We start from the raw sequence: 23,714 nt of genomic DNA on the forward strand, positions 1-23,714 counted from the left end.
AAGAATCTCAAAGCAATGTCCTCACTCTTACCATCGGTAAAAATAATACAGTGCTTCCAACTAAAAGCAAGATAACTGATTGATTACCTGTTTATTCCATATTTAATTCATAAGTTAACAGTCTTTGAAACCATATGTGGTAGATGACTGGTGAACTGAATTAACTTCATTTTAAAAAAACAAACCAAGCTACAAAGACCATTTTGGAGTTTTTATATAAAAACTCTTCCGAAGTCTGTCTTCAGCTTTAAAACTTTTAACATTTAAATTTAAATAAGTTGAGTATAGGTGTAAAAGAGACAATCTGCAATTTTTCTGAAAACGAGAATGAAATTTGCTTTTCATAGCAACTATGAACTTCAATTATGTTAGCCAAAGAACAGTGATTGCCTTATCCTGCAGAGTAACCACTTTCTGCTTATCTGAAATAATATACTTTGTACAGTTATTAAGACACTGAACAACAAGTAAGAAGCCAGGAGGCAATCCCCTTTGATAATCCCTTTGCATATGAATCATCTCATGCAGGGTTTCCACCCACACTAGAATTTATTTTATGAATTGTAAAAGTAACATATACTCTTTTGAAAAAAAAAACGCTCAAAAGATACAGAAGTATATAAAATAGAAAGTGGAGCTACTCCATCCTCTCTCCCATCTATTTGCTTTTTTCACGTGGCACACATGACTGCTGGTATTTTTGCTGGCTGCCCATGAAGCCCCATGTGAATGAGTGCTGATGTCTTTAATAACATCCTTACTGGGAGACAGCTAAGTTGTTTCCAGTTGTGCCCCAGTGTACACAGTGCAGTGAATATCCTTCTATTTAGATTCTTATGCTCTTATTCTGTGAGACACATTTTGAAAGGCACAAAATCACTGGGTCATAAGAATATATACATTTTAAATATTGGTAATTTGACAACTTCAACCCAGTTTTGGCAAGAGTTGAACAGGAAACAAAAATAAGATCACTTTTAAATAAATGCATTTGTCATACTTTAAGGGTTGAAAGAATTTATATGCAGTATATAACTTCATCTTTAATAACAGCATCTCTAATTGTTACGTAGGCTACACAGAAACTTTGAAAACTCTACATTTCTAGAAAATAAATCCTGGGGCGCCTGGGTGGCACAGAGGTTAAAGCGTCTGCCTTCGGCTCAGGGCGTGATCCCGGCGTTCCGGGATCGAGCCCCACGTCAGGCTCCTCCACTATGAGCCTGCTTCTTCCTCTCCCACTCCCCCTGCTTGTGTTCCCTCTCTGGCTGGCTGTCTCTATCTCTGTCAAATAAATAAATAAATAAATCTTAAAAATAAATAAATAAATAAATCCTAAGAATTTACAGAATTGTCAAGAAATTCTGAAGATGATAATACCATAAAGGATGTACTGTCATACCTAAAAAAAAATGCTAAAGCAATTTAATTTTTTAAAGTTTTTTTTCTTAACACATTTTTGTTTTAGGAACTGGAACAGTACAAAAGAAGTTCTTCCAAGTCTTGGAAACAAATTGAGCTTGATTCTTGAACCTAATTCAACTATAATGTATTTATTTATTCTTTCCCAAATACAAGTAAGTTTATTTTATTAGCTATAATGGTAATAACTTAAGGAAGCTAAAATGTGTAATTTGTTAAAGAACAAGTGGCATTTCTTGTATTAGTGCAAGTCTCTGGATACTTTTAAAAAGGGGAAAAGTTGTGTAATTACATGCAGTATTTTTTAAAATAAAAAGAATCTTCTACCTTTCTCTAATATGTTTAACTAGTGTATACTCAGTTCAGCATTTACAAGTTTCTGCTTGTATCATTTCAGGACTATGAAAGTAAGAGCCTTTATTAACAATTATGAGTGTGAGTTTAAGCATTTATATTAGATTCCTTCTCAGAGGAGTTCTCAGGTGGGTCACTTGCACAAGTACCACCATTTGACTCTAAAATACAGGCACAAGCAGTACGTGATGAACCTATTTAAAATGCACATTCCTGAGTCCCCACACCCGGAGATCCTGAATCAGTGGGTCTGGAATGGGGTAGAGTAATCTGCATTTTTAATCAGCACCTGTGATGAGTCTGACATACTTATTTTGAGTTTAACTTTTTGAAAAACAGGTAAATTAAAGGATATATTCTATCAGTAAGCAGGCCAAAACTTCATGAATCAGTACTATTGAGAGAGCATTTCCAAAAGGAAATAGCTTTGAAGAAGCCTTCTCGATCCTACGAATTTGTGTACCTACTAGCCACATTCAATCTGGAGTCAGCATAATTGTTGTCATTGACCAAGAAAGTCACTTACTCTGTGTTCTTCCATTTCCGTTACAAAATATGTTCACTCTAATAAACCATGCACCCACCTTCAAATAAGCACACTTACTAACCCCAAGAACACCAAAACTGATGAATGGTATCTGAGTGGAAAGCAAACTACCTGATCACTGCAATGAAATAAGACTTCATAAATTACTTGCAGTCCATGTGGTTCCAGCACTCTTGACAACAGGATTTTCAGCATGTTTCCAAAGACCCTCAGTCTTGGGTGCAGACAAGCATCCTGCCCAAGTGCTGTGGAGAAAGAGCACCCTTTAAATTAATAGTGAACATTATAATCTCAGAAATATCCACTGACTTGGGAAGAAACAGCCTATTCCACAATAGTAATAGAAATTTCTATTACATAATTTGATTGTCTTACACATCACTGTCCATTTTTGACTTGAGACACAGACTATCACATGTTGAAAGTCATTGTGTTTTTCTAAGATGGTATCACTAACATTTAATAGCTTGAAGTCACGTGCTGTGTCAATTTTCCAAATGTTTCTGAGCTAGAATGAAATTCATCTGCATATGAATAGTAGAAATGTTTCCACTTACAGTGCACACCCATATCTTTAGTAAGTTGAAATCAGCGATTTCAAAAGAGGTTCCTGTGGGACTCTCTTTGAACTACTTTAATAGATTATCATCTGCAGAACTGTCTATAACTGATGTGACATATATAATCTGTAAGGCATTATGTAACTATTACACCATAATCATCAGTGTCAGAGACCTTTTATAAAAATTGACAATACTATTCTGGTAATTTGCCAATGTCTCCAGATCCTTAAATACAATTCTAAGAAATAGAATTTTACTGTGGTTTCCTTAATGAAATGATCTTTTCTGCTATAATATGAGACATTTCAAATGCTATAATTTATCATTCTTTACAAGTTAGGTCACAGCAATTGAACAAGTTCATGTACTAAGATGGTCTCCCTCAGAGTTGCCATGGTAACACTGAGACATGTCTTTTCAGACTTGTACATGAATTACCTGAAGATCAATCAGAAAGATAATCAGTCATTTAGTATAGAACCCATTTTAATCATCTATATACGTCATTCCATCCCTAAAAATATGTAATACAAGTATCTATTTGTATTAATCAGCATCCTTTCTCGTTATGATTCAAGAACCTGAATTTCGTGTGTGGAACCTGGTGGTTCTTAGTGTAAATACTGTGTCAGTTGAACAGCTTTTCTGTATGGACTTTAAATAACCCCTGCTCTCTAGCCTTAAAGATGTCATTTCTCAGTGCATACTATTTATCTAGTAACATTCACTTTTGATTTATAGTAAACTAAGTGAAAAGTGGAAAAATAGCAAATTAATCTTTAAAAACATTACCTGAGGTCTGTCTGGTATGCTGTGATCTCAGTTCAGCCCATTCCCGCAGGTTTTCATTTTATCTCCCAAAAAATCACCAGGTGCTCTGTATCAGGGGTCTTCATCGTCCAGCATCGGTCCAGCTTCCTTTCAGTGTGATTGGGTCACTCAGACCCTCATGTGGACGTGTACACATCAATGTGGGTTTTTCAATGGTAATGAAAGCATTCACACCCACCCCCCAATTTTGCACAATGCTTTGTTTCACTCAAACCCACAACTCTTTTTTGTTACTTACAGTCAGTAGCCACTCAGACATCGTCTTCTTACCAAATCTTTTATCAAATGTAAGCCTAATTTTGTTTGTAAGCATAATTTTAAAAATTTTCTATTATTTTTAAGTAGTCTCTACACCCAGCGTGGGGCTCGAACTCACAACCCTGAGATCAAGTGTCGCACACTCCACCGACTGAGCCAGCCAGGCGCCCTGTAAGCGTAATTTTTTAACTGAACTATTTATCCGTGTCTAGAACAAAGAAAACAGTCACACTAGTCTCCCATAACTTTATGAATTATTACTATTTACATTTTTGGACCAGCTCACTCACAATTTCCAAATAGCACACGTCCCTGCAAGTCAGAATATCATTCAGAGCCTGCATGGATCTGAGGGGCACAGATGGAGTTTTAATGGTTAAAAGACTTAAGATGTACTATCAAGAAGCACATGGCTTTCTTATTTCAGACATTCAAAGTAGTCCTGCACATCTGGGGCTTAAGTTCATTTTTGCAGCAGTGTTCTTTACTATCTGCTAATGAGATGATCCCTTATTTTAAAAACAACTATTCCTAGGATTACAAGAACTGGGATAAAGGCATACAAAATCAGAAAGTTTGTTGTGAATCTGGACGTTGCACCCGGGCAGAGTCTCTCAATAAACTGAACTCCTTGAGTGAAGGCACAGATTGGATTAGTTGTCACAGAACCATTTGAGCTGCCTGCGAGGAAGAGAGGGACAGTGTCAGATACGATGCTTCCCAGGTACTTTAATCAACAAGTATTTACCAACTGCCCGCTAAGTACCCTTCATCATGAAAGACACAGCACATTTTAGAGAGCCCAGAATTCATGTTTAGTTGAAGCAATAGTGAGTGTTCTGGGCCCTGGCTTCATTTGAAGATGGAGATGGGTTTGTTTCCATTTGGGGTATAAACTCATTACCATAGTGCTGATAAAAATCATGATCACTTATGATCATCTAGTACTAAATATCCTAGGTGCTGTTACCACCTAAAAATATTTAAAACAACTACTAAATTCTGCCCTGTTCTTTAGTTGCCTTTGTGGAGTGGCCTGGGATTTCCATGGCCAGAAGGACCTTTTATGCTCCCACTGGCTTCATGGAATTGGGGAACAGACTTTTGCCAAAAATGGCTTTACTCAGCTATATATTACGTACATTTTTAGGGAACAAGAAGCCACTGCAACCGCTTCAACCTGTTCTGTTCAGTAGGTATAGAAACTGATCCTAGGGGTGCCTGGGTGGCTCAGTCAGTTAAGCATCCGACTCTTGGTTTCAGATCCCATGGTCGTGGGATCGAGCCCTGAGTAGAGCTCTGTGCTCAGTGCTGAGTCTGCTTCAAGTTCTCTCCTCCTTCCCCCACCCCCGCCACTCGCACATGTACATGCTCTCTCTCAAATAAATAAAATCTTAAAAAAACAAAAAAAAAAAAACCAAACCAACTGATTCTACCCAAAGTATACTAGAGTTTACCTTGGTGTACATTAGGTCTACCAGTTTTCTTTAAAGATTTTATTTAAGTAATCTCTACCCCCAACATGGGGCTCAAACTTAAAACCCCAAGTCAAGAATCAGATGCTTTTCCGAGTGAGCCAGCCAGGCATCCCAGGTCTACTGTTTTCTAAAAAACATCAGAGTGGCCTTAAGCTGTTGGCCTTTGACTTGACTTTTATTTTAAAAATCAGAGAAACTGTTAGACTTTTATTTCAAAACAAGATTTTTTTTAAAGATTTTTACTTATTTGAGTGTGAGAGGGAGAGATCACAAGCAGGGGGGAAGGGTAGAGGGAGAAGCAGACTCACGGATGAGCTGGGACCCCAATGTGGGACTTGATCCCAGGACCCCAGGATCACAACCTGAGCTGAAGGCAGATGCTTAAACAACTGAGCCACCCAGGCGCCCTCAAAACAAGGTTTTAAATCTATTATAAAATATAACTTTTATCTAAAAAATACATTTCCCTCAGGGTATTGCTTCCTCAGGGTAATAAAAAAAAAAATCCAAAATAGAGTACTTACCACAAGTGAAATTCTGTCCATAGAACTCATTGACTATAAGAATCTCAGAGCAGTATTTTTGGAATGTAAAGTAACTGAAGATTTTTAAAGGAATGGACATTTCTTCTGTGTTTCTGAAGAAAAAAGAGTGAGCTGAAATTCAGTAGGCTCTCCTAACAGTCCTACCAAATGAAAAGAAAAGCAACCCTCATTTTATGTTTCCCATTTTGAATATAGTTTTTACCTCTCATTATAAAAGTTGTGCTCACTGTGAAAAACATCAAACAAAACTGAGAAGTACAAAGATATACCACTGCCCAGAAATAACTATGGTTAACATTTTGGTGACATGTGTAACATGCGTATATTGTGTTTATAAAATTTTACATAAGTGGAATCACACTCTTCATGCTCTTTTCTAACCTTTTTTTCAACCGAACTTATGTGTCAGACAGCCTTCCAAGTCAGTAAGCATAGCACTCCATCATTTTTAATTATAGCTCGGTGGTCCATTATAGTAGAAACCTTAATTTAACAATCCCCTGATGATGGATTGGTGTCTAATTTTTTTTCCTTTGGTAAGCACCATTGATAAAAACATGAAAGAAAACACACACCTAACAATCACTTTAGAGGAGATTTGTGGTTAAACAGATTTGAAGGAGCTAGTGTGTGAAGTGAGAATTAACTATGATACAGGGGGAGAGGATGGAGAGAGCAAGCAGATGTTTGTTGTGAAAATGAACTCTGTCCCCTCTTCAGTCTTTCTGCTGACCTTGTGGCCTCTCTGTCCACTATAACTTCTGTCAATCAACAATATGTATTAAATTCTATTTGCGAGGCACTAGTTCTAAATGCTTGAGGAATTCCAAAGAAATGTCCTACCCCTAGAAAACTCACAATGTAATTGGGGACATAGACTATATATCCTTAAGACTGTAAAAATACACAGTGGTAAATGATTTGTGCCAAGTATAATAATCCAGCACCACATGTCCATGACATTTTTGTACTTAGTATTTATGGTTTTTACCTATTCCCCTCTGACACCCAAGCCCCATGACTTTCAGATATTGGCAATGTTCTAAGGCACAAAATTCAATCAGCCCACTGAGAGGCTGCTAATTGGAAAGGACAGGTAGGAACCTGGGGAAGAAGGAGGGAAAAGGAAGGACATTATAGGAAGGAGCGATGGTATGAGCACTGGCAGGTCAGGGACAGCATGTGGGACTGAACGGGCCAGAAGGGCTGGAACAGAGGATCTGAAGCGGAGTTTGGAATGACAGCCAGGAACCGGCTGTTTTGGACCCTTGCAGTGGGTTGACACCATAAAACCAGTGTTTTAAGAGAATTAACGTGGCACCAGCAAGGAGAGGGACCATAATAAGGGCAGATTAGGAACAGCGGAAAAGCAAAAGGGAGCAGGTGACAGCAGTAGTTCAAGTATAAGATGACAAAGGCCTGCAACAAGATGATGGCCATGAGAGGCTGGCTGCCCAGCTGGCCAGAAAGTTCCCTCCGAGGCAGGAACCATGTGCCTTTGTCTTGCAGTGCACCACACAGGGTGGAACACTGCACACTCAGGCTCCACATGCAGTTGTGGTTTGACAGCAAAGAAGAAACCCAACAGAAGTTGGTGACTGTCCCAGTGTGAGGGCGGTCCCAGGAGAGAGAGCAGTCATTCATTCACTCAATTCAGCAGATTATTTTTTGCAAACCTATTTGGTTCAAGGCCTTGGGCCAGCCACTGAGAAGAGCTATAATGATGAATGAGGCACAGCTACTGGCCTCCAGCGGCTGCCATCCTTTGAAAGGAAGGCTGCAACAGAAGCGGCATAGGACAGGCTTTCTTTCAGAGAGAGCTGACCTAGTCAAGGGAACAGCAGGTAGGCTTCGTGCGGGTGGCAAAGGGACACAAACAGGTCTGTGAAAGACGCGGGAGGACAATCAGGCTACATCACAGAAATCCTTGGAGTACTTCAGAGAGGAAGGAACTGTAGATCTAAATTTGACATGGGACTGTCCGAATTATATTGTTAAATGCATACTTAACTCCTTCACAATATTACAGTCTCATTTTCATTAAAGATTATATAAAAGTCTAGCAAGATACACAACAAAGTTTAACTGAAGGTTGTGAGACTTCAGGTAACGTTAACTTTCTTCCTTATACACTTCTGTATTGTGTACATTTTTTCCCCAAAAAACTTGCATTATTTTCTATGTAGAAAGAACAAAGCTATCTCTGTTTGTGTTTAAAGAAGGAGGCAGCCAAAATGCAAATATTGCAGGCAGGCACTCAGGAAAGGCATGACTTGAGGGAAGAATGTGAACTTTATGACTAGGAGGCTGATGTGGTCCCGAAGAGCAGAGTTTCAATTCAGTGACCTGGAGTGGAATCCAGGTAAAGCCTTGGAATGTTGAGGTTTTGGGAAAAAAAAAAAAAAAGAAAGAAAGAAAGAAAAAAGAAAACCAGGAGCCTTTGGTAATGCTGGCCACTGCCTCTCTTTTCAGAATAACGAATCCCCTTTTTCTACAAACCAAATACACTAAATAGTGCCAGACTGACTGGAACAGGTAATGATTCAAATATTCAAGAGGAGATCCCACCCAAAGTTGGATCTGTACCTCGCTGGCTTGATTTGATTTGTGCAGTTTTTACAGATGCTAACAACCATTTAAGCACCACAAACACAATGTAATAATGCTGTCGTAAACATAGTCCTCCTTGACTGATCAAATCCAGCTCACTTTGCTTTGTAATATTTCACCTTTATATAACTCACTACAGCTTATGAAGTGCTTTCCTGTTGATTATCTCACTTGCTTCTCATGTGCCCTTGAGGCAGGTGGGGCCAAGATCATGAGCTCCATTTAATACACGAGGACACTAATTTAGATAGAAAAGTGACTTGCCCTGGTCATGTGGCAGATATATGGTAGAGGAAGTCCCTGACTCCTGGGTCAGTCCTCTCTCCAGGGAGCCGCCTGCAGCTTGGGAATCTTCACAGTGGTTTCACTGTCGCAAAGTCAAGTCTGAGCTGAGTTTTCTTACCCGAACATGGATTGCTCTGAGAGCTAAATAATTAAATATATATTTGTAATTACATATAGCAGATGCTCTGGGAGCTTTTTTATTTTTAAGTCAAAGAAACAGCCACCTTCACACTTTCTTAGCTATGTGATCCCACTAACCTCACCTGCCTGGTTCCACTGTCACCCTTCTAAAATTTTCCACCCTTTCTGCTACTGCTTTTTAAAAATGTATGTATGTGTATATATGTATTTTTTCTTGCTTATAAAACGCTTTATTATAGAAATTCACAAAGGAAAATATGAAGAAAAAATTATTACCCAGAGGTAATTACTGTTAACATTTAGTGTGTGTCCTTCTAGTCCTGATATTTTCCTGATTAGTCTTTTATCATGCAAGCTCTTATCTGACTGTTCTTACTTCCTAAAAGAAATTGGGAATTGAGAACCAGAATAGACACACTCCACAGTACCAGGGCAGAAATGAATTAAATGCATGCTATTTAGCTTGTAATAATAGGCTGCAAGTTTTTCTGGAGGATGGATGGTTTTTCTCCTCTTGTTACCTCATGTGAATCATAGGAATAACATGCCTAAATTGTCATTTCCTGATTCTCAGCGTGAATCTACCATTTACTGAACAAATGGTAAAGAGATCAAGGTCTAATAATGATAAGCAAGCACTATAAGCGCTCCAGACCATAAGGTGATACCTTTAGCCAGTATCACATAGCTCTCCTCTGCAGCTCTCCTCTGCAGTTTCTTTCCTCTTCATTTCTTATTGTCATCATTAACCACAAATCATCAATGAAAGTCCTCTGAACTGCCATATTCTTACCTTACTAATCCAGATCCCACAAGTATCCCAGCGATGCAGAGCAGAGCCACTATGCTGTTGACCACATTTGGGTTTTGGACCATACCAAGTAGCACAAGAGTTAGAAATTCACCGATTAAGTGGGGGGCCAAGAGAGCAGCAGAGAAATATCCAAATCTGGCAACCTCAGGATATAAGCCCAGAGTCCTAGAAAAACATAAGGTCTTTAGTTTCCTCTCCAAGGATTATTTAAGAAAAATACCACACGTGCCTTCAATGAATAAGTCCATGATGGTTAGTGGGTGGGAAGAGTTTGCAGGGTAAGCCAAACTCCCCTGTGAAAGGCCTTTTCGGAACAGAGCCAACCTCTGAGGCCATTTATGAGCACAAATTGTTTCTGTTGGCTCCAACTTAGTGTGCCACCTTTCCCCTTTTACAGCTCCTTCAGTTCTCAGAGGAAAATGTTAACGCTTGAACAGTGGTCACAACTGGTGCAATTAGTAGAAGGGCTGAACTCTCCAGGCTTCTCCAGAAATAACCATGTTCTGCCTAGCTGGCACTGCTCCAACCGTAGCTAGCCTACTGTCCCAGTGCTAAGGGCTCACTCAGCCTGCTTCTCTGCCCCTCCATCCCTGCACTTCATCCCTGTTATGTAGGGTTGTTGCCAGCATGAAAACCCCTCACTGCCTCCATCCTCTGGTGAATTAGCCCTCCCAGGTCTGTTTCATTGCATTCTTGTCTTTCATTCTGCCAGCCCTTTCCATTGATTTGATCTTCATTTTCCTGTAAACAGACTTCCCTACACTCATGCCTCTTAACTCTTATATTCCTTCCACTAAATACACTTCCCTGGTGATAGCATGTCCTCAGCAACCATTAGACATGGCTGCTCTTTCTTCCACTTGTAGAGCAAGGAAAAGGAGTTGGCTTGTCTTATATACATGCCTCCGGACCACTCTTCAAGGCCCTCTACCTTTCCTCCTATACAAATTATGAAGTTTGCTTGTACTATTAATTCTCTTTCCCAGTGCAATCCTTTGTGGTTTTTACGACATTCTCTCACCTTTGATGATTTTATAGCATCTGGACCAGGGTCATTCTTTGCATTCCTCTCCACTATCATTATCCTCAAGGTCTTTTTAACCTGCCTAATCGGCGGCCATCAACATCAGTGCCTCCTAATTAGGTAACCTGATCAGTTCCAGGGGCTCCATCCACCTGATCTTCATCACTCACCAGATCGTGGACTTAAATGTTACTCAGAACTATTCCACTTTTCCAAGATTCCATATGAAAGCACTGTCTCTGATCATGGCGTCCCTCCTGTCCCCTATTTCCCCAAAGCCCTCGCTGCCTCAGGTCCTTACACCTCCTCCTGCTACTCTTTGCCTTACCAATCCCCACACCTTGAGAGCCCTGTTCTTTCACTTCGGTCCTCTCCCTGAAGGTATGCTGAACAAGGCATATATATTGCTGTGCGAATCAGATGCACTCTGTCTCACCTGACCTCTAGACCCCTAATTTTTTCTCATTGCTTATTGGGTTCCACGTCCCTTGTATCTAATATATACCTCTACTTTAAATTACCCCCTCCCCAATGTCAAACTCCCTCCCCAGTGCTCAGCAGATGGAATCATTTCCCATTTTATGAATTTCTTGCTATCTTTACCTTCCCTACTTTTCATCTTCCATGTCTTGTGCTCATTCTCTTTTTTCCCCCTTTTGTTGCCAAGTTGATCCTATCTACTAGCTCCTTGATTTCATGTTATCCTGATTCACCTATCCCTACCCTGCACTACCCTGGAAACCTGATCTGTGAATTACCCTATTTTGCTATAGTTTCATCAACTATCAATCTAATGGTCTTCCCTGATGGTCTTATTTACCGTATCCTAAAACATCCATTCCCTGAGCCTGATAACCATGTGAGCAACTGCGTTCTCGCCATCCTACCCTATACTGCGCCAGGCTTCTCGAGCAGCATCTGCTTCTTCCCTGTTCCTCCTTATTTCTTCCCTTGTGAATCTACCTTGAACCCCTACTACTCTGCTGAAGCTCCTTTTGGGAAGACTGCCAATGACCTCCTAATCTGCTGCCTCATCTCTGTGAAGCTCTGCAATATGAATGGATATCCTACACCTCCTTGAAATGCTCTCCTCCCCTGGCTTCTCTGATGTTGCCTGGTTCTGCTTCTCCTCCCTCTCTGACCACCACCTCCGCTTCTGTCATTGGATTGCTTTCCTCTTCCCACCTACCGAATGTGCCACGTGAGGTTTACACTCAGACTGCTTCCTCCCCTTCCAGTACCCTCTCTATAAAATCCATTCCCAGGCTTTTACCCTCACTCCTTTTTTCCTTTCTGGGGCAACCCACTACTCCCCCTCAGCTTGACATGTCCAGTCGGGTATCCTGTAGCATGCCAGCTGCAACCAAATCCGTTCTCGTTCCTGGCAAACCTGATAAAGATGCTGTCTCAGGCAGCATCCATGACTTTACCACCAACAAATCCATTCAGTTACTGAGCCCACTCGATTCTACTATCCCAGAGTTTCAAAGTGATCCCCCCCCTTTTGCTGCCACTGCTGCTCTCTTCATCTGAGCCTCTGCCTTTCCCACAGACTGTTGCCAAGGCTTCTCACTGGGCTATCTGGTGTCTCTGCCCTAACTCCAGTCTGCTGGCAAAGTGTGCCAGCCTCACCCTCCAGAGTCCAACACGGATGGGTCACTCCCTGGTTCTCTCCTATGCCCCATTATCAAGTCCACTTTAGCCCCTTAGCCTGCTATTCAGCACCTCCCCCACTGGAGGGGCCAGTCATATCTTTCACTACTTCCAATCCTTCATTCCCACAGCACAACTGAACCTTTTCTCTGGAAAAGTCTTACATGTTTTTGCTCCTGAACTTAAGGCCTCGCTCTTTCTTTTCCTGGACTGCCCTTGCTCCCTCCTCTATCCATTGGAATGATGCTCATCTCTCAAGCTGTCCTCTCAACCAAATGGCCTCTTGTTCTCCTTTGTAATTAACTGGGATAATGGATGTGAGGTGGGGAAGATAGTTACTCCATCTGTACTTCCGTTTGCTCATCTACAAACAAGGATAATCACAGCACAACCTTTAGAGGATGATTGCAAGGATTATATGAATTGATATATTTAAAACTCTTAGTGCCAGACAAAGCAAGTGCTCTATTTGTGTTGGTTATTATTCTATTCCTCAGCATAGTGTTTGTGCTTTCTTATAATACTAATCTTACACTCTCTTGAAGTAAAGTATCTGGAAATTTATGTCCACAATCCATCATCTGAAATGCTTTAGGGCCAGACTGTGTCTTGGAATGTGGCAATTTTCAGGTTTTGGAATGGCTGTACACTGCATAGACCATACTTGTCACAGTGGGATCAGGGACTCCGCTTGTAATCAAGCATGTTAACATTTTTGCTGAACAGCAGTGTTAATGTGAGAAAAGTACAAAGAACATCATGTCAGTTCAGATCAGATTTTGCCACTTAGTTCAGGTCAGTTGTGCTGCTAAGAGAGTTACACAGCACTGTGGCTTTCAGAGCTGTTTAGATTTCAGAGCTGCAAGCTTGAGTGCACAAGGCAGCACCTTCTGTTCACTCGAGTCTTCTGTTGCACCTAGTACGGTGCCTAGCACTCAGTAGGCATTCACAAATATTTCTGTCACTTAATTGGAAGTGTTTGCTACACTGCTAACAGCTGTGCTGCCACTGGAAATGACGGACTTTTTTATGTCTGACTTTTTATCAAAAATAGTCATGACGTGTATGCGTACACTGAACCTAGTTTAAAACTGCCCTGTTTTCTCAAATCTTAAAGTACTTTCCTTCTCATGGGCAGTTTTTCAAATACTATATGGTCTTCAAAAATCAGTGCTTCACAAATTTTAAAATACCTATGAACCACCTGGGACATCCTTTTAAACCCAGAATCCAATTCAGTAGCTAGACCGGAGATCCTGCATGTTAGCCGAGCTCCAGAGTAAGGCTGACACTGGTCTGTGGGCCACAATGAGTGGCAAGATTCTAAAGTAGCAGGGTCTTCAATTTTCAGCAACCTTGATTTACTCAAAAATGATCAGATTTTTAAAAACCTGCTCCTGGATCATTCAGCCTGAACTAGACGGGCCTGTAGTTTACATCATAGATTAGAGATTCAGCACGTTCCTGAGTGTCAAAGAACAAGCAGGCTTCTTCAGGGCCAGCGGAGAGGCCCTATGGTCCCTGCCATCGCCCTCAGCGGGGAGCCCACCCTCCTGCTAACTCGGAGCAAGTGGCTCTGCCTCTGTCACTCTCCAGAATGACACCCAACTTCTAATCACCTGCACCAAGACCTTCCCACTGTTCATCTGGGAGCTCAAACTTACTAGGCCCTGGTTGTCTTTTACTTATGTATCACTTAGTTCATAATAATTATTCATATCACGTATCATGGGTCTGTATCCTGGCTACGTCAGGAGCACCTGCTCATGAATCCCACGGCCTGCAGACAGACAACATCTCAGGAACTGCCTGAAGTTCTCTTGGGACGATAAGCTGGGCACTGTTACACTACTAGAGTCACAGAATACCAGGTACTACCCCCATCTTTTCTTAAGGGAAAGCCATGGGAATCAGGGAAGATACTTCTCCCTATGAGGACAAATCATGCAAATAACTACACGTTTTCGGATTTATATCTTCAAAAGCTCTAAGAAACAAAAAGCAGCACTGTCTATATGCCATCACTCAAAACCTAAGGGCATCAGGGATGCTTCGTGGTGCCCCAGTGCCTCTTCCCACAGCCCCTCTTCCACTGCTCAAGCCTCCTCACGCCAGCCCACCTGGGATGTCACAGGTGGGCTGGTGGAACCTCAGACAGATTTGCCGCTCCAGCTGACAGGAGCCCATGTTTAACTGATACTCCGCAGCTGCTCGCTGCCTCTGCACCTGGATCCCAACGACTTTAGGGCGATCTTCTCTCCCCAGGCCCTGCAGAGGATGTGGGACACGCCAGTCCCTGGCACCATGTAGTCCTGTGGGTCTGCTCTCAGGTCCCATGTGGTCCCAGCCAGGTTCTTTTATTTGTCCTGAAGCACAGGACATTATATGGGCACTGATGGGCAAAGACAGACCTCCACGGCCAAGAGGAGGGAGTTGTTTACCCCTGAGCTCCCCCTCCATCTGTCCCAGTGGCCACCTGGAACTTGCCAGGAGGCCTAAACATCTCTGAACGCCCCCTTACCAGTAGCACACACTGCTGAATATCATGGTGGCAAGGACACTGAAGGGGAGCGCGTGCAGCACATAGGCCAGCAGCATCTGCCACTTCTGGTACAAGCCGTCTTGGCTCTCCTGGTCGCTGACAGCTCGCAGCACAGGAACTAGGCACAGAAGGCAGGTTTCAGAATGGCCGGTCACTACACAGCTGAGTGAAGGAGGGCTAGTCCAAACTGAACTTGAGTTCTATGGACTGGGTGGTAGGGACCAGCTGGGGCTCCGCAGTCATGGCAAGAGGGGACCTGCTGTCCACAGAACTGTAAATACTTCCCACCACAGAAATCTACACTACCTGAGTTACAATATGGTTGCAAAAGCTGTCGTCCTCTCTCAAGTCAGGGGAGGGTTGTCACAAATTCAAGAACACGTGTGCAAAGGGTCATGAATGATGTGATAGGTAGTTTGTCCTCTTTTTGTGCAGGGTCTTGGCACAGAACATCAGGCAACTAGGTATTGCTTCTGGATTCTGAGTTTGAAAATTAGGTGCTAGCTGTCCTAAAATCAGCTCTAAAAAGAAGAGTGCAAAGTTGGCAGGTATTTGGGCCCCCAGGGGCTATACATCCTAATGGCCAAGATAGGGATACCAGGAATGATCTTTTAAAAAATGCTTCCCCACCAGCAGCTCCTAACTTCACGTTTCCCAGGATCCTTAGACCCTCAGAGAGATCTACTTGGTGAACTAATTCACGCTAAGATGTTAGTAACTCAGTAGTTAACCCTTCCCCAGGGAGAGAATCTGGAGAGGGCCAAGCTTATCTCAGCAAAATACCCTTATAATGGTGGAGTCTTGCAAGATGCTAGCTGGAGAAGGAAGATAATCAGGAAGAGAGGAAGTGCCCTCCCCGCCCCCGGGGTGCACCTGCTGTGCATGGGCACTCACACAGATTCACAGCGTTGAGCATGCCTGTGTATGGGGTGGCACCCACAAACTGGTATACAAGACCCACGCGGTCCTGGACAGCACCCTTCAGCACATTGTTCTGGACCCGCAGAAGGTAGAAAATGACGAACAAACCCATGATCAGGTTCTGAACAAGACGCATCATCACTGCCAGCTTATTTCTCATTAAGTTCCTTGTCACTCTCCTGAAAGACAAAAAACCCTGTTTAATTCCTTTTCTTTTTTTTTTTTTTTAAAGATTTTATTTATTTATTTGACAGAGATAGACAGCCAGCGAGAGAGGGAATACAAGCAGGGGGAGTGGGAGAGGAAGAAGCAGGCTCATAGCGGAGGAGCCTGATGTGGGGCTCGATCCCATAACGCCGGGATCACACCCTGAGCTGAAGGCAGACGCTTAACCACTGTGCCACCCAGGCGCCCCTAATTCCTTTTCTTTTATTGGTGGATGTCTAACCACCTAAAACGGGGTGAAGCTCTTACCTCAAGAGAACACCCAGTTTAGAGAGAGCTCCAGGAGAATCTTTGGTTTTGAAAGGAATCATTGGTAATGTTTTCAGGTGTTTTGTTCTTTCGATATTCTCCAAGGTTTTGCGATAAATTGCTGATTCTTTGTAGGCAGATTCAATCATCTGGACTCTCTTGTAGGTTTCTATTTCCCGTTCTTTGCTTTGGGTATCCACTGATGTCAGGTCCACTAATTTTTTTTCCCCAAAAGAAATGACCCATGTGTTTTTAAATGCATATATAATGTGTGTGACAATGCACAATGGCTAATACTGTTTCATCATTGATTGAGGAGTACTAGCTAATACCTCATCCCATCGGAATAACACCTCTTGATCATGCCCACCTATAAAATCAGAATATTTTAAAGCTACCAGGAAGGCCTTGAGGATTCAACGGGGGCTTTCTGGGAGAATTTAGAAGCTCAGCTGATTTTTCTCTGACAAAGTGGACATGCAGCGATTTAAGAGAAGTCCCCCATCTCATTCTGATAGGTCATCTATGTGGCAAGTTAACTGACCCAGCCAAGTTAACTTCTTAAAGAGTGAAATCACCAAAACAAAAGCAAGGATAAAATCCACTAGTGCTGTTGACATCTAGGCAGAAATCTGAGATGATAAAAGTGAATGAATATTCATGATGGGAAATGTGGGGAAAAAAAACTTACTATAAAAGTCAAAAGGGTTTGAATGTTCAGGACAAGGGTAACTGCAGCCACTGAAGAAATCAAGCATTTCCGCTGGTGTCCCACAGAAAACCAGCTCTCCGTAGCTCAGGATGGTGATTTTATCAAAGAGCTGATGGGAAAGTCAATGGCTTTAGTGTGTATCAAGTCACCATATCCTTCTGGAGAATAAACTTCCAAGCAGTCAGTCCCTGTTGATCTCAGCCATGCATCAGTATTATTACTATGCCCACCGGAGACGCACAGAGCACGTCCCTATTTTTTTGTGTGTTTGTTTGTTTTAGCCTGAGTTGGCAGTGTGCATCGTGCTACATCCGGCCTGGGTCCAGCATCACGTCTGGAGTGAAAATGAACTCCTGGACCTGGCCAGCGGTCCTGGGTTTGAGGCCCAGCCATGCTCCTGAGTGAGTGACCTTGGACAAGATGTTTATTTAATCTCAGATCCTTGACTCCATTTTGCATCATTTCTAAGTCTCCCTCTTTTCTGTAAAGTGACAATACTGATACCCACCTCACAGGATTGTTGTGTGGACTAAATGAACTAGTGCATAGAGAGTATTTGGTACATGGTAGGTGCCCTTCCCATATCAGGAGCTATTGGCCCCAAATACCCTGGCTAATGAGTACTAATCTCTACCTCACAATCCCCAGCTCAGCACACACATCTACCCACCCTTGACGAGTTAAGCAGGAACAAGAGTCTGTCTCACCTGGAAGAGCTCGGAGCGTGGCTGGTGGATGGTGACGATTACAATGCGGTCCCTGTGAGCCAGCTCTGCCAGGAGGATAACGATCTGATTTGCTGTCATGCAGTCCAGGCCTGTGGTAGGCTCATCAAACAGCATGACCTCTGCAAGCAAGGAAGGGTCACTGACAAGACTGAGCTCTGGGCTCTAAACTCAGAATTTTGAACAGTTCCTTACTGAGCTGTCTTACCCCATCCCATCTTACCCTATCCAAACAGTGCACTCTGAGAAGTAGCCTGAGCCCAAGTGAAGGAACCTGACCTCAGAGGACCCATCTCCCAGCTCCAGAGCACATCTTAGCCCTAATCCTTGAGGGGCCAGGGCAGCAACAAGATCAGGCCTCTCACAGGGTACTCTGAACTGTTTGGGTTTGTCCAGAGGACCGTGACAAAGAACAAGGGCTGGCGAGCGGGCCACCCTTGTTTTCAAAAGGCTGAGAGGAGGCTGGTTGAAAAGATATACCTCACTTCATGTGGAGCACTTTACAACACTGACAGGGTCTTTGCACGGCAAGACTCTGCCCCATAAAGCAAAGTCTGAGCTGAGACAGGCATTGAGGCTCTTTAGAGGGTTTAACTGCGGCCATTTCTACCCAGAAAGTGAGCAGGGCTCTTAAGAACATCTCTCTTCTTTGCCTTCTAGTGACCAACCACCATCTGAAGAGCAGGCAGTCGTAGTGTCCCCAGTGGAGTATCCAGGCGCAGTACATCCTCTTCCGGGTGTTTGTAAGGGCTGACATTACCCCAGTGGTGGGGGGAATGACCAAACCCAGCAGGAGAGGCAGGTGACTGGCTACTTCATCTTGATAGCTTCTCCCTCCAAAATATACACTTTTTTGTGTATCAAAGTCCTGCTTTAATGCCTGCCATTTCATAAGTCCTTCTAGGCACACCAAAACTCAATGGCTTTCCACAGCACCCACAGTGCTGCTGCTCTAGTAAGAGGAATGGACAGGCCAGAGCCCTGTGGTCACGGAAGACCCTAACTGAACATTAAAACACAAATGCAGTGTTTCCAAGAGCTGTTTTGTACTTGGATAAAACAGCATCAGGAACTATGCAGTATTTCCAAAGAAACTGGGTCCCCAGTTTGAAAAACCTCAGTGATGTCAGTTCCACACAAGCCCCTTTCCAAACGGAGACTATAACAAAAGGACTGAAAATGTCTGCAGACACATGGAAGATGCCCAGGCAGCAGCTAGTAGCAGTTCTGGGTCCCACTTACTGGGATCCTGAAGGAGCTGGGCTGCAATGGAGACCCGGCGCCGCTCGCCACTGGAAATCCCCCCAAGGTTGTAGTTGCCAATCAGTCGATCTGCCACGTGGCTCAGACTCAGCTCCGCCATGACTGCGTCCACCTGTAGGAGACACAAAGTCCGGGATGGCTGGTCACTGCTCGGCCGCTGCTCCAGTTCATGGAGTGGAGATGGCATGGGAGAGGCAGCACGCTTCCCTTGAGTGCTTGGGCCACTTTCAGACTCACCACACCCTAGGGAGAACATGCCTATTACGATAAAATCCAATTTGGTCTAGGCCATAATACATGTGTCAGCTTAAAATGAATAATACAACTGTTTTTCAAGTCTCCAGAGCAGCAAAAACTATTATTTATTTCAGGGAAATTCACCAGGCAACAATGGAGAGGTCACTGGGCTCCTATTTTCAGATGCCACATTAAGTTCAGCATACAGAAAAATCCCTTAAGGCATAGGTACAATAGGTTTTTTGTTTGGTTGGTTTTTGATATTTTATTATAAGTATTTTATATGTTTAAAAAAAAAAGTCCAATTTGGTTTGAATGAACTTTGGCTACCCTTATATAACCCAAATAAGTCCTGAAGTCCCATGTGGTCCAATTTCAGTGTGATTTTGCATCAAATATAACCCAGCTATCAAAAGTAATTAAAAATAATGCCAATCTTTGACTCTTTTTAAAAACTTTCCAGGGGACCCACTTTATAACCTACAGCCACATTTAATGTCTTGTCTCCCCCAGTTCTATTTGCCTTAGACTCTGCCACACCCTGAAACCATCTCCTTACTCCTTCTCCTCAACTCTCCCACAACAGTAACTAGAAAAGTTCTTTACTGAATTTCTAATCAAGAAAGTTGGCCTTTCCCTTCCCCTCCTTCTTTCCTTCCTCAGCTTAGCCTATCTCTAGAGACCCTTTCAAAAATCTCTACTTCTGGCTCTGCCTTGCTGATTACCCCTATCTGCATAGCGCCCTGGGGAAAGCAGCTAGAACAGACTGAAAATACTTATATATATATATGGTAATGAGTTTTGTTCCCATATACCTCTAATGAGATCGTATTACTTTTATAATGAAAAAAGAAACAAAACACTGCATTAAAAAATAAATACGCTGGAGTAAAAAAGGGGATGATTTGTGGAACAAAGTTCCAGTGGAGCCAGGGGGTGGAATCAGCAGCATGGGTGAAGGTTTGACCAAAACAAGGAACACATCTGAAAAAGATCCAAAGGAATAACAAGGTTAAACTTGCATTAAAAAAAAAAACAAACCCAGTATGATTTATTCTGGAAAAAGGTTCTCCTCTTGCCATCGGAATAGGATTTTGGAGTTTTGTTTGGCATGGCCAGGTTGAGGTGCTCGCCAGCCAGGGCAGATTCCTGAGCATTCCTTTCATCTGCTGTGCAACAGCAAGAAAGGAGTAAAGCTTGCCCCTCCTGGCTCGGAAGGGATGGACAGAGGAGACATGTATTTAACCTGTTTCACATGTCCCATGCTCTTTCCCAAAGCCTCTCCCATATTTGGCAAACACTATGGAGAATGGAATCCAGTGTCTTAGAAGGAACCCTTGGGATCACTGGGATGCACTGAGATCATCAACCTCTATGCTGTATGTTCTCAGATAAACTGACTCATTCCTCACATCAACTGCAGGAGAGATACACTATCTATTTATTATAGAGAAGAAAACAGATCCTCAGAGACGTGTGTAACTTGCCCAAGGTCATACTATTAGCAAGTGGCAGAGCTGGGATTAAGAGAACTGTCTGGGTTCTCTCAAGTGGTCCATGAAGCACAGGGATTAGCCAACAGTCCAGCAAACACAGCCTGTGCATGTCAAGCACCACTTTATGTTAGGTTCCTCAGAGGAGAGATCTGCTGTGCTCTGTCCTATCACCACCACTTCCTTCTCACTAAACCACTTTGTCAATTTTACACCCTGTGGACTGGATTTGCTCAGAAAGTACTTTCAAGCAGAGAGTACTTTTGCAGGACTTTAAGGGACTGTCAGTGCCAGAGGAACATTTACCAGAGGGGAAAAAAATTTTAAGTTTTATTTATTTGACAGAGAGAGAGAGAGAGCAAGCAGGAAGAGTGGCAGAGGGAGAGGGAGAAGCAGGGTCCCTGCTGAGCAGGGAGCCCAATGTGGGACTTGATCCCAGGACCCTAAGATCATGACCTGAGCTGAAGGCAGATGCTTAACCAACTGAGCTATCCAGGTACCCCTAGGGAAAAAATTTTTATTTCAAGACATCCACGAATGTTCTGAATATTTATGCAAACGTGCATTTTCTGGAGAAGAGCTCAGTGGCTTTCTTAGATTCATTCTCTCAGCGGGATATGTGATATGAGTGGATTACCAACTCAGAAGAATCTGTTTATGACTGCATTTCTGCCACCCAATACCCACAGGATCTTCTCCTGCACTTTTTAGAGACAGAAATACTAAAGCAAGCAGAGAGAAAAGTCTGCAGATGGACTCCTCTGTCACTTACCATCAGGGCTACCAAGCTGTGTGAACATGCCTGTGTGGGCTGACCGTGTGTGGGCTGACCGTGACCTCCATCTTCTCTCATCACAATGGGACTCAGGAGATCCCAGGAGCTCAGGGAGGCATGATGGAGCTAGACGGCCTGGGTTCACATTCCAGCTCTGCCCTTCCCAACTGTCTGATCTTAATCTTGTGTGTCAGGAGATAATGCCTCCCACACAGGGCTGACGCCAGGATGCAGTGAGAGAGTGTGTGCGAACAAAGCCTGACCGATGCCAGCCAGCTCTGACAGTTCAGAGGGCAGGCACACCTTGTTTCATTGCACTGCACTTTACTGCACCTCACAGACAGCGCATTTTCTACAGACTGATGGTTTGTGGCAACCTGTATCAAGCAAGTCTACTCGCACCATTTTTCCAACAGCATTTGCTCACTTCGTGTTGTCAGTATTCTTAAATTAAGATAAGTAGGTTTTCTTTAGACGTAATGCTACTGTACAACTAACAGACTGGAGTATTAGTGTAAATGTAACTTATATGCACCGGGAAGCCAAAAAACTCATTTGACTATTTATTTTGAATAGTTGCTTTATTGCAGTGATCTGGAACCAAACCTACAGTATCTCCGAGGTATGCCTATATAACCCAGTTGAATAGTAGGAGCCTTGCAATACCTTCTGAGCACTCCAAGGTAACCTCCACGAAGGAAACCGAGCCAGGCATCACCGTGAGGCTGATGGTCCTTCTTGAGGGCCACGCTCCCTGCTAAGACTCCTCTGGAGGAAAAGCTACCCTTTGGCACTGTCTAGGACTCTCAAACAGAAGAATGCCCCTTACTCACCTGGGCATTATATCAAACAAATCTTCTGGTACTTGGGACACAGCTTAGACCTAATTTCACTCTCAAGCCCTGTCTCAAAGTCCAATGCCAGGGACAAACTGAGCAAGTCCCTGGTGACAGACTGAGCAATGCCTGATAAAGATGGTATACCCTCAGCTGACATGGAGGGTTTCCTTGGAGCCTCAGTGGCATTAAAGAAGGCCAGCCCTGGAGCCTGCACTGCAGATGTAATTCGTGTGCCCAGGTGGAACCTCACTGTGGCTTCACTGAAGCCTCTGAGGCAGATGCTGCTGGTCGCCTCTGGTGGCTCCGAGGGCCTATTTCCCAGGGAACTGTACCTGCTTTGTAGGTGGCACAGCTGTGTATCCTGAGTTCTCTGTTTCCAGTCCAGACAGAAATGAGGCAACATTTCCAGGTAAGGTCCCCAGAGGCTTACCTATGACTACTTCCAAATTAGATACATTTAAAGGAACAGATTGAAACCTCAAAAGAGTAGACAAGTCAGTAGTTCCTTCCTTAACTTAATCTAGTTTGGATGAGACACATTCAAAATGCCTCAAAGAAAGTTGAGAAAAATCTCAACAGAGCAAAGTACAATGAGAAAAACAACTGTTTTCATTCAAAAACAAAGCTCCTACAATAGCGCCATCCAATAGAAATATAAGCCACATATAGAATTTAAGTATTTTAGTAGCCATGTTTTAAAAAGCAACAATTGAAATTAATTTTAATATATTTAACCCAATGCAGCCAAAATACTACCATTTCAACCTGTAACCAATATTTTAAAAATCAGTAAGATATTTCACATTCTGTTTTTTCAGACTAAGTTTCTAAAATTCTGTATTTCCCATTCATAGCACATGTTACATTAGGGCTGGCCACGTGTCAAGTGCTCAAAGCCACAGGTGACTAGTGGCTACCATACTGGACAGCACAGGTCTAGGCTAAAGGGATGAAGAATGAAGGGGAGGAATGGGCAAGTGAAGGGAAGGGGAGGTGCGAAGCCCCCGTGGGGTGATCCCCTAAGGAACAGGGCCGCAGGAGGCCCAGGGCTACCCACCTTCCTCTGGAAGAAGCCTGGAGAGCCACGGCGCACAGCCAGCAGCGCTGCGTAGTGCAGCGTCTCGCTCACAGTCAAGTTGCTCAGCAGTGTGTCGCTCTGCAGGAGAGGGAGGCGGGAGGCGTCAACGTGGCCGTGACCAAGACGGGCT

At 43.1% G+C, this 23,714-nt stretch overlaps 2 protein-coding genes across 7 annotated transcripts in view; one reads left to right on the top strand and one right to left on the bottom strand.

Annotated features, from left to right (window-relative positions):
* DYNC2LI1 (dynein cytoplasmic 2 light intermediate chain 1) overlaps nt 1-19,832 on the top strand; it is a 57,364-nt gene extending 37,532 nt beyond the window's left edge. Inside the window, exons 13-14 of one of the 4 annotated variants that reach the window (XM_057309295.1) lie at nt 1,469-1,577; nt 17,456-17,470. In XM_057309295.1, the coding sequence (XP_057165278.1) occupies nt 1,469-1,531 (63 nt within the window). In that variant the 3' untranslated portion in view covers nt 1,532-1,577; nt 17,456-17,470. Of the gene's footprint in view, nt 1-1,468; nt 14,527-17,455 lie in introns of those variants that run through there. The other 3 variants (XM_057309294.1, XM_026486859.4, XM_026486881.4) reach the window with 3 other exon arrangements.
* Nucleotides 4,208-23,714, bottom strand: part of ABCG5 (ATP binding cassette subfamily G member 5) — a 30,980-nt gene continuing 11,473 nt past the window's right edge. For 2 of the 3 annotated variants that reach the window (XM_026486906.4, XM_044378317.3), the window contains 10 exons: nt 23,564-23,662; nt 19,142-19,274; nt 17,882-18,021; nt 17,154-17,283; nt 16,463-16,676; nt 15,962-16,167; nt 15,047-15,185; nt 9,828-10,013; nt 5,978-6,090; nt 4,208-4,656 (listed from right to left, as the gene is read on the bottom strand). In XM_026486906.4, coding sequence (XP_026342691.2) covers nt 4,463-4,656; nt 5,978-6,090; nt 9,828-10,013; nt 15,047-15,185; nt 15,962-16,167; nt 16,463-16,676; nt 17,154-17,283; nt 17,882-18,021; nt 19,142-19,274; nt 23,564-23,662 — 1,554 coding nt within the window. In that variant the 3' untranslated portion in view covers nt 4,208-4,462. Of the gene's footprint in view, nt 4,657-5,977; nt 6,139-9,827; nt 10,014-15,046; nt 15,186-15,961; nt 16,168-16,462; nt 16,677-17,153; nt 17,284-17,881; nt 18,022-19,141; nt 19,275-23,563; nt 23,663-23,714 lie in introns of those variants that run through there. The other variant, XM_044378318.2, reaches the window with a different exon arrangement.

Source organism: Ursus arctos, unplaced genomic scaffold, assembly GCF_023065955.2.
Source record: "Ursus arctos isolate Adak ecotype North America unplaced genomic scaffold, UrsArc2.0 scaffold_8, whole genome shotgun sequence".
Classification (NCBI taxonomy): Eukaryota; Metazoa; Chordata; class Mammalia; order Carnivora; family Ursidae; genus Ursus; species Ursus arctos.